This window comes from Phragmites australis, chromosome 11 (assembly GCF_958298935.1).
Source record: "Phragmites australis chromosome 11, lpPhrAust1.1, whole genome shotgun sequence".
Taxonomy (NCBI): Eukaryota; Viridiplantae; Streptophyta; class Magnoliopsida; order Poales; family Poaceae; genus Phragmites; species Phragmites australis.
Genome location: NC_084931.1, coordinates 33274386 through 33285061, shown reverse-complemented (window position 1 = coordinate 33285061; position 10676 = coordinate 33274386). Strand labels below are relative to the sequence as shown.

Here is a 10676-nt window from a genome sequence, read left to right as displayed (position 1 = left end):
ACATGGGGAACTCGATTGAGGGGCGTGTGGTCACCGGCGACGACCGGAGGGTGACTGGTGACGGCGCACGGCGGTAGCCTTACGTCGGCGGCTCGGTTCCACGTGCCAGCGGCCAAACGGCGATGTAATCGACCCGAGCGCGCACTCATACAGCATATACGTAGGCTTGTGGATTCAACGGCACAGCTATTTTCTGATGGGCCCGATGGTGGCTCGGTCGGCAGGGTGCGTCGAGGTGGTGGTGGTGGGCGGCTCACGCAGAGAAGCGCGCCAGCGACGCACCAAACAAGAATGGACGCGCGCAAAGGATTCAATAGGTCACGGGGAAACTTACCGTGGAATTGATTCGGCCGAAGAAGCGGTAACACGGCGGATCAACGGCGAACGACGGGAGGAAGGGCACCGGCGCTTAGGAAGAAGCGCCTGCCAAGGTCGATTAACGCAGAAAAAGCCGTGCAAAGCGGTGGATGAGCTCGGTGAGGGTCCTAGCGCCACCCTTCAGTGCTCCAGTGAGCTTGGCCGGGGCGAAATCAAGCTCGACGCGGTGGATTTTGGGTGGTGGCGCTGCTGTGCACTCTGCTCTGCTACTCTGGACTCGGCCGAACGAGAGAGTGGGAGAGAGAGAGGAGAGAGCAGCGAGGGGGAAGATAAGGGCGACGCTCATGCCTCTGGCCGCCTCGATGCTGCGACCCGGCTTTCCGGCGACGTGGTCAACCGCAGAAGTCAACAAAGCCGGCGGCGAGAGAGAGAGAGGATGACGGGTGGGGCTGATGAATAGTGACCATCGAGTAAAAATATCCACTACACTTCTTATATTGAAAAGAACACCTTCCGAAAGTACAAAAATCATGGGACAAATTTTGTGTGAATCTACAATTCATATTCAACCCATTTTAACTAGTTTGACCCATAATGCCTGAGCCAATTTTAATCTAAAATTTTCCAAAAATGCAAGCTTTTCTAACTTTTGGTAATTTTTATGCCTTCAACATCATTCCCAAAAATTTGGGGAAAATCACTAATATTCCTCACATATCATGGACTAATTTCTAAAATTATTTTCAACCCTATGTTTCATAGAAATTTTATGAGATGCTTAACAATGCACCAATTAACATTGATTTTCACAATTTACGTTTAAATGAAATTGCAAGTTAATAATTACCCAAAATAATTAAACATGATGCTAATGATGCTTAATGACATGCTTAAGCTATTTGGGATGTCACATTCATCATAGTCTTGTTGCTTTTGGCGTTGGGCTAACGACTGTTCCATACTCTTCCGAGGTTCCTAAGGTTGTTGCTGGATGTGGCTTTACCTGTGTACCTTCCCATCTGGGAAATAAGCCGCCTGCTCCCGCTGCTGCTTCAGAAACAGGAACAGTGCCAACACTGGAGGCAGGTTCATCGACAGCAGTGGGTAAATCCAAGAAATTTTATTTTTTCAAATGTTGCACCAAGGGTCACCAGTCGGGAGAATGTAAGGCTATTTTGTTCTATGAAATCTGTGAAGGTGATGATCATGCGGCACAAAGATGCCCAGTACTTAAAGAGTCATGAATGATTGCACACTTAGTGGGCTATGTGGCTGATGGCTTAGGGTTCTATTATATCCCGCACGTTCCTTTTCCTGATGCCAAGAATGATCACAAGATGACGTTGGTAAGGGTGCTAGGGGTAAGATCTCTACTAACCAGCTCATTTCCCATTTGCATCTGTTGGTTCCTGGAAAGTGGAATTGGGATGTGCAATAATAGGATGACGGCTCTTTTGTGGTTTCGTTTCCCTCTAAGACAGAGCTTCAACGCACCATGGCTTATGGAGGGACGGATATCAAGGAGTTGGGGTTACATTTAAAGTTCGAAGAGTTTGGCGCGGTTCAAGAGGGCATTGTTCTCCTGAAAGTTTGGATGCAGGTCCGGGGGTTGTCGAAGGAGCTATGCATGTTTCAAATTCTTTGGACAATTGGCACGATGTTTAGAGCAACACAAAAGGTAGACATGGTAACTACAAATAGAAATAACTTTGGGAGACTTTTTGTGGTAGTTGTGGATCCAACACTCATCCCTAATCAAATGGATGTTGTCATTGGGGACCTTTTTTTAGCTATTCTTTGAGGTGGATCCAGCGTCTCACGTGCTCGTTCACGTCTCCTGCCCTCCTCCACCCGTCTCCAGTGGCGCCACTCGCTGCCTCGCTAACCGCTCTGTTTTCATCGCCTCCACCACCAACTACGCCTACCGTCCATGGCATCGACACTACCGTCACCGTCGTCTCGTCGCACTACCACGATGTAGTCCACCGCCAATTCGGTCACCCGGCCGCCGCCCAGCCTCTCTTTAACCCAAGGTCACCGATGAACCCCGAAATCCCCAACCTTAACCCCCTCCTCTAAACTCATCGACATTCACACGATCGTCTAAGATTTTTGGTGTTTCCAGGCGACTGAAATTTAGAAAGACTAAGCCTAAGACCCCAATTGACATAGCTCTAACTTACTACCCCATGTCAATTTTTGAGGTCGCAAGCTATAATAAATTATCTTAACTTCCTATTTTTAGTTTAAAATAGAAATAAGATGGTTCACTCAAATACCCTTAGTGTACATGTAGCTCCAATTTCAATAATTTTTGGAGGAATATCGCGATCATAATTGCGATCCAAATTCCATTCTCAGTTGGTCGTACAATCGGGCTTTAGCGGTTGGGATCTTCACTAAAGCCGCAGTTTCGCTCCTCTCTGACTTTTTTTTTTAACAGCGAAGCCCCTCAAATTAGCATGTAGCAATATTACCATTTTGTCAAGACGTTAGCCTTAAACCCTCCAGATAATGGATTCAAATTCTCTGACTTCATCCTAGTGAAGTCAGAGGTGGAGAGTAATTCATGAGATGAGGAACAGTATGCACGTTAAACATTGTAGTAAAGGTATTGTATCAGTTACACTATTATAAATATTGTAGCATAAAATTTTATTCATCCATATAAGATTTAACGGCTTACAATAGATTAAGTCATCGTGACTTCACTCCACTGCGAAGTAAGAGGATTCAAATCCTCAGAGAACGGACTAATAGTCTAGTGGTAGAAATGGTTGATCCTTCACTACCCACGAGCATTTGAGCCCTAGGCTTGACGCTTGTGTCTCACCAGAGCTTGCTCTTGTAAATTAATTTCTTTCCGGCAACATCTAGCGTGTGGATTATAATGGGAGCGTGATGTGTTCATCGCTTGTAGAGTCTGAGGTTTATTGTATCTTTTTAGTAGACATATGTATATGTTATAGATCTAACATGCGTCTTAGAGTATATGGATGTACGTGTGCGTTTGAGCGTACGTTCAAATATTACAGCTTATACCTATAGACTTTTAAAAAAGGGAATTTGCATCCATACCACCACTTTAGATATATATTTTATCTATATCATCGGTTGTGTCAATAATAGATAAAATTCGGTATTAGGTGTCAATGACATAAGCTAGTGATCGAGATGAAAAGTACTTTAAAGTGGTGGCATTCATTTAAAAGAAACCTTAAACCCTCCGGCCCTCCCCCGGGAACAATTCCATCGAAGTTTTACCGCCGCCGCAGCGCAGAAAGAGACGACCGCTTTGGAGTTTGAGAAAGGAGGTGGAAGAGGGCGAGAGGCGCAGCCGCACCGACGCCGCATCCGCGAGCCGAGGACGAGATGGGGATCTTCTGGAGCACACCGGAGCCACCGCCGCCGATGGTGCTAGTGCCACCGCTCTTCGACTACCCTCCCATCGCCGCCCGCACCAGGTCGCCCGAATCCCCCTCCCACCTTCTCTCCAAACGGAATCTCTGCCCGCTCTTGTGAGCCATCTCGTTCGGGTCGGAATCACGCAGGCCATGGGCACACTCCGCTTTGCAGAATCCCTCTCTCGAACTCGATTGATTCAGCCGTAGGCGTACTCTCGACGTGATTGCTAGAGTGAACGGCTGAACCATCGTGATGAATCATACTTGTTAAGCAATTGCGCGTGATCACTCCAATATTGTGAATTGGAACCGTGGATCGGTGAAGTGCGTCGTATTGTTAACACCAGTTAGCTGTACAGTTGTGCATCTCAATTCTGGTAGCTTATCCTTGGAATGCACACAACTCTGAGAGAATGCCATAAGAGACTTTTGTCTATATGCCTTAGGGTTAGTTGTAACCCTCTTGGAAAAATGAGATATCGCTTTACTGAAGTGTGTTGGTCTTGAACATGCAGGATGTCGGTTCCGGCATATGAGCTAATGTTTGGAAAGCTCTCGCTGCACAATCTGTTTGAGGACTACTTTGATCAGGCTGGGAATATGACCTCAAGGATCATGTTGAAGCCACTGGAAGATCCTCATGTTGATTTGATTGCTACTGTATCCTGTCAAACACGAGTTGTCTTTTTTGCTTTAGTTTTTGTTTCTAGTACCTTTTCAATAGCATGGTACCTGTCTACTCCTGATATAATCGGTGTTCAGTGGATCACCAACTGTTCCTTATTATTGTTTTTTTTTATTGATTCATGCTGGTAGCATTTTTGCCCCTTTTCATACATCTATCTTTCAAAGGATCATAATTTCATATATTTACTTGTCATTAGCATGGCATGGATATTAGAATATCCAATGGCCTACTGGCTTCTATCAGTATATAAACAAAATCTGGAAAACTAACATTTTGTTGGGGGAAGGACACTATGTCTATGTTTTATTTGCTTGCTATTTCAGTTGTGATAACATAGTGTTGCTTCATGTGTGTGTGTGTGTGTGTACTACCCCCATTTTCATACAACCTTGCGCTGTATTTTGAGATATGCCTTTAGTGCAATCACATGTTCATAAAGCCACTGAATTGCTTGCAGTTTTGTAGAATGTTTATAGCTGCTGCAATTGGATTACTAGGATCTTATTCATTTTGAAGGATTTTGTTTACTTCACATAAAGCTTTTGTCTACCTTAATTTCACTAGGTGTCTGCTGCTGCTGATAAAAAATGTGGAACAGAAGTAAAGGGGGATGCTCTATTTCGCTGGCAAAAGTGCATACTCCATTACTTCCAAACTCCTCACATTTTTCCAACCTTTGCTATACTCTAACAAAAACACTCCGCTCATTTTCTTTAGAGAACTGGATGATCCCCATACCTTTGTGGACCTTCTTGTGTCAACTTCAAATCCGTACACACTTTCTTGCTCGATGGACTACATTATCGTTTGTCAGCATATTTATTATTTATTATGAAAAACACTTAGATAATGATGTTTGCCAATCACCCTTTTATGCAGCGTGTTGCAGCTGAGGTCATGTGCGTATGATCCTAAGTATCGTATTGGTGCATTTGGAACATTACCTTTGCTAATGGGAGACAGGTAAACTATATACCGTGTTTCCTTTTGCAAACTATGCACGGTGTTGTTATATATCTTTCCAGTGATTTGTTTGTTGTTTGTTGAGGATTTTTTCCATGCCCAATTCTAGATATTATTTTGTTTCTTTCTGTTAATATGATTAGAACCCATCAGAGTGAGGGAGTTTTGTTTGTCTTTTTTGCAGGGTGCGTGCAGAAGATTATGGGGTCATGGGTGTCAGATATGGTTCAGAGAATTTATCACTTGGGGCGTCCTTTGTGCCATTTCCTTGTATACATCTATTTATAACTCTTTTATATTTTATTGAATTGTGAATATGGATGATATTTAACCAAGTAGGCGCCCTCCTAAATTTGAATTTTTTATGGTTTGGTTTGCTCCCTTATAATATTCTTATAGCATGGATGTGGCTCACTTATAGCATGTCATGCTGATAATTCGTTCATTTGCAGTATCCGGCGAGGTACCCCGTGGTGCATGGTTGGTTGGGAGAAAAGGGAGCTTAACTGCAGGAGTTCAATACAAGCCACTTAGTGAGTGTTATTAGTCTAAACTGTCTAAGGTTCTCTTGTGTAGTTGGATGTGGCTCCTTTAAAACTTCGTTTCAATGCTTTGCATTTGCATTGTCTTAGTCATCACCAAAAGGAATATTCATGCGTTTGTGGGCATATTGTTTTTCAGACAAAGGTATGTAAGGTGTAGCTTTCTTTTGGCACTGAACTGCAAAGAATTAAAATAATTTAAAATTCTTAACATTTTCTGTTTCTATTTGACTTCCCAAGATTTTTGTTGTGTTGAATCCCAGTATTTTGTTGAAATGTCGCCTTTGCTAAGACTTGTACATTAGGTATATGCTTTCCTTGCAATTGTCTGCCTTTCCTGCTTGCAGAAAAGCACATGTGGATGTTTAGTTATTGTTTGATTGCTGTGAGCCTTCTGTTTTAGATGGTAACTCTGATTCTCCATCCTGTCTATTCTGCAATAGGTGGAAGCAAACATCCTATGCCATTTACAGAGTTGGAGAACTGGAATTGTGCAGTCAGTTATGGTGTTGGCTCAACTAGCCCGCTCAGCCCTTCATTCATTTTTTCCCTAGAGCTTGTCAGAAATACCCAGGTTTGTTGTAATTGTACATGTTTTTCAATAAGAAAGCTTCGGCCAGTTATTAGCTTGGAATTGCTAGGATCTTTTGACAAGGCCATAATCAATTTCCTGCCTCTGATGGAATGATGGATATTTGGTGCATGAATTATGATGAATTTTCAAAGTAGTTATATACACGTGTTGGCGATTTATATAAGAAATTATTGATACGTTAGAAAACATAATATTTCTCTTCATATTGACATAGTGCATGCAGCTTTGAATCAACACTTTACGCACAATAATTTATTCATACATGAGTACTTCCATGTGAATATATTCCAAAACCCCATTGATTAAGGTTTGACACGTTATATGTCTCCCTTGATATTACATCCCACTAAGCTATGCGCACAAGGTGGTTATAGTTGGGCTAGCATCCTAAAACGGAGAGTGCTTAAAAAGTTGCTGCCTGTACATTATATGCTTATTTGTAAAAATTGTAGATTTTCATCTAGGTACCAAAGAATTCAGTAATAATCACACTGAACCATGTCAAGAATCAATAAGCCAGATGGATATGTTTTCTTTTGGGTTGGGTGCAATGGTCAACCATTTTTTTTAAGCCATTAGTTATGTTTTGACCAAATCATTGGTAATTACAATGCTGACATAAATTAAATAGTTGTCAATGATGCTTGCTAAAGAGAATTCCTTTATCTAACTAATACTGCCTTCATTAAGTAGTTGAAAAGGACAGATGGACTTTTATCAGGGGAAGCATTAGATATTCTTCACAAAAATTCTATAATTCCACATATCAAAACACTCAAGTGCAAGAACCATTGTTCTGGATATGGAATTTCAAATGTGTTCCGAAAATCAAAGTATCCACCTGGCTCATGAGTATGGATAGGTTAGACACAAGGAACATTCTCAGAAGAAGGAATTACACAGTCAACCCAAACTACAACTGTGTTTTATGTAGAAGAAATGTTGAGGAAACAAGAGACCATTTCTTCTTCTTCTGCCCCTTCAGCAAGAATTGTTGGCATAAGCTTGGGATTCATTGGGATCCACACCTTGACTACTTCAACAACATCATGACAAGAAAGCAGAATTTCCAAGGACCTTTCTTCATGGAAATCTTTATCATCTCATTTTGGTGCATTTGGAAGACAATAAATGCAAAAATATTTGAAGTTGTACAGCCTACTCTTCGAGCCTGGCTTCTGGCTTCCAATGAAGAGGTTGACCTCCACATATATAGGGTTAATTCAACCACAAGAGCAGTTGTTTTTCCTTGGCTAGACTCCCTCTCTTAGTTCCCTTCTTTTCCCTCTTAGCAAGCAGGTTTATTTTCTCTTTTTTAAAAAAGTTGACCAACCTAGGAGGAACTAGGTGGTATTATAAATAAGAAGGAATAGACACCCAAATTCGCGTCGAAGAGGACTCGAACTTGGGTAGTCTAGGTGTACATCCACACCCTCAAAGCTCAATTCCTTTCATTTTCCCTTTTCAGGTTTTTTTTTTCCTCCTATCTGTTTCCTCTTGTACAGTTCTTGTGTTTCTTTTTAATATAAAATCCTGGTGGGATTTTCCCCCACAGTTTCGGTAAAAAAAATACTGCCTTCATTAAATTCTGTAATCTCATTTCCAACAACATTTTTTGTTTCCTAAATGTGCAGCTGACCGCATCATTCTATCAGCACCTGGTTGTTCAAAGAAGGGTAAGGACAGTTCTCATCCATTTTATACTCGCAAAGAGTTCTTATCCTTTCTCATCACACTGCACGCATAGGAGGAAACGCTCCTGATAAGGACTCATTTGTTTTATTATTTTCTGGTTTACTTTACTTTCAGTACTAGAGTTCAGTACTATAGTTCTGTCATCCAAGTTACAAAATTTGAAGTTTGTTGAGAGTGTGCCCTGCTTGTGTCTATAAGGTAAAAAATCCTTTTGAAGATGATCAGGTTGTTGGCATCACAAACTACATTGACTTTGGACTTGAGTTGGCTGCCAGGTATGCCTTTAGTGATGGAACATTACTTTGTTTCACATCAAATCAACTGACTAACTAAATTTTCGTACTGTTTGTAGGGTTGATAAAGATAAGCCTACCGAGAATGGCAATTCCTTGTTTCAGTTGGCTGCAAGTTGGCAAGCTAACAAAAACTTCCTATTAAAGGTTAATTAGATCTATTTATCAGTTAGGCCTTTATGACGAGTCTTTACAGAGGACATGCAATGCATTCCCACTTCACACACCATGTGCATGTCTCACCTTAACAATTTAAGAAGTTTCTGTATCTTCCAAAAAATCAAACTCAGGCTATAGACAAATGTACTTTCTGTATCTTCCTCCATAGACACAATTTATCTTTTTACCACAAGGTAGGTCATTCCTTCACCCATTTTTGGAATTTTGGAAGCCATTTTGGTGAAATAAATATGGGATACATTGAAAGGTGGGAGTGCCTTGGGCACACTCATCTCTAGATCGTTATATTACTTCGTTTGTTTTGATGTCCATTGCTCTTTACAGGGAAAACTTAGTCCTTCCAAGTCTTCTGTAGCTGTGGCATTCAAATCATGGTGGAAGCCATCCTTTACATTCAGTGTCACAGGTGTGCAAGCCTTTGTATTCTTTACAAGCATGTGATCCATGGATACTACTTCAATGAATTTATTTTTACAGTTTCTTTGATCAGTTTTACTGTATGATTTGGCAGTGATCATATCTGGTTTGTACCCTTTTTTATTTTGCACTGAGAACATGAAGTTTCCTGCAAAACTTCTTACCCAGCAGGACGAAATTTTAATTGAGCAGCATAATATTTATATCTGTAATCTGGCAAATGGTGAGGAACCTCTCCCCCATGTTTGTTTGGGGAAAAAAGGCTCTAGTCTACCAACCTTACTTTTTTCCCGTTATTATTCTTGTGGAGTGGCTGCAAATTATGAAATTTTCATTTAATAAGACTTGAGTTACTCACTGGCTGCATTGACACCCTTTTTGTTTACAGCTGTGAATGATCACTCAAAGGGGACAACGTCATATGGATTTGGCCTTCGTGTTGAGGATCTTAGACAGCCCAGGTTCTGTTATCTATCTCCTGCAATTGGGTTATGTTTGTTTGAGTTGCAATGCTGTTCTGGGAACACTTTGTTGATGAATATTAATGTGAAATGCAGTTACCAGAGAGCTGATCCAAACTATGTGATGTTGACACCAAGCAAGGAACACTTGGCACCAGGTGTTTTGCGTGAGTACGGGAAGCGGCCCATGTTCCAGACACAGATTGATTCGGGCAACTATGACCATTTACCAACAGAGTTGAAGCCTATTGGCAAGATATTCTAACTGTAGGCTGTTTCTGGTCATCTTTTAGTAAGAGTTTTTCCGGCAAGTACGTCTGCAACGTCGTGTAAACAGTACCCCTATTATTTCGTCGAGAGAGGATTGTAGCCTCTTTCAGTTCTTCAAGAACATTTTTAGAAGTTGTTCCAAGTGGCAGAAATTTTGTTGTGCCAAGGTCTGCTCCTTGTAGCAGAATGGGAACTTCCCTTTACATGTTACAATCAGATCGAATTCCACATAATGAAGGCAATCAACTTCTGACTACAGAGCGTGTTGGATTGATCTATGAGCTGTTTTCGTCATGATAGCTTCATTGCTTTGACATCGAGAAGCACCCAACGCCTTAATACGACGCAATACACAGCCCGTCTTAAAATCGCTCTCCATATGATCTCACCGAATATTCGAATCGCCATCCAGTTGATGGATTTGCTGTCGATGTCATTTGACGATTGGATTAGTTGTCTAATCTCTATCCTCAGAGTCGTCTAGCTCTTCGAGAGGGACAAGTGAAGCCCAACGTAGATACGTGCCAGTCTTGAGGTGACAACGAAATTTTGAAACAATACTAGAAGTCAAGCAGTAGAAAGCAAGGTATGGGGCCGCACTGGCTAGTTTTTCCAACACGAAATGGATTAGGCCAAAAGTCTACTACGAACGCATCACAAACGCGCGGCCTAGACGCCACGATTTCTCAATGGCGACAAACGCGTGCGCGCCCGGATGGAGGATCAGAGGAGTTGAATATCTTGTTACCACACCGATTAGTAGGCAAGAAAGATGAATCATGGCGCTTATAAAAAGTGGCGGAGACAAGACAAAGCGAGCCAAGGCTCACAAGAAATGTTATCCACAGCA

General features: G+C 41.8%; 1 protein-coding gene across 1 annotated transcript; it reads left to right on the top strand.

Moving 5' to 3' along the window:
* Positions 1-3546: 3546 nt before the first annotated feature.
* On the top strand, positions 3547-10082 carry LOC133885237 (uncharacterized). The gene is made up of 14 exons (XM_062324915.1): positions 3547-3782; positions 4238-4382; positions 4975-5042; positions 5128-5181; positions 5290-5373; positions 5558-5643; positions 5826-5906; positions 6359-6489; positions 8145-8186; positions 8404-8480; positions 8558-8645; positions 9003-9084; positions 9484-9556; positions 9653-10082. The coding sequence occupies exons 1-14, from the start codon at positions 3691-3693 to the stop codon at positions 9819-9821; spliced, it is 1272 nt and encodes a 423-aa protein (XP_062180899.1). The 5' UTR covers positions 3547-3690; the 3' UTR covers positions 9822-10082.
* Positions 10083-10676: the final 594 nt, after the last annotated feature.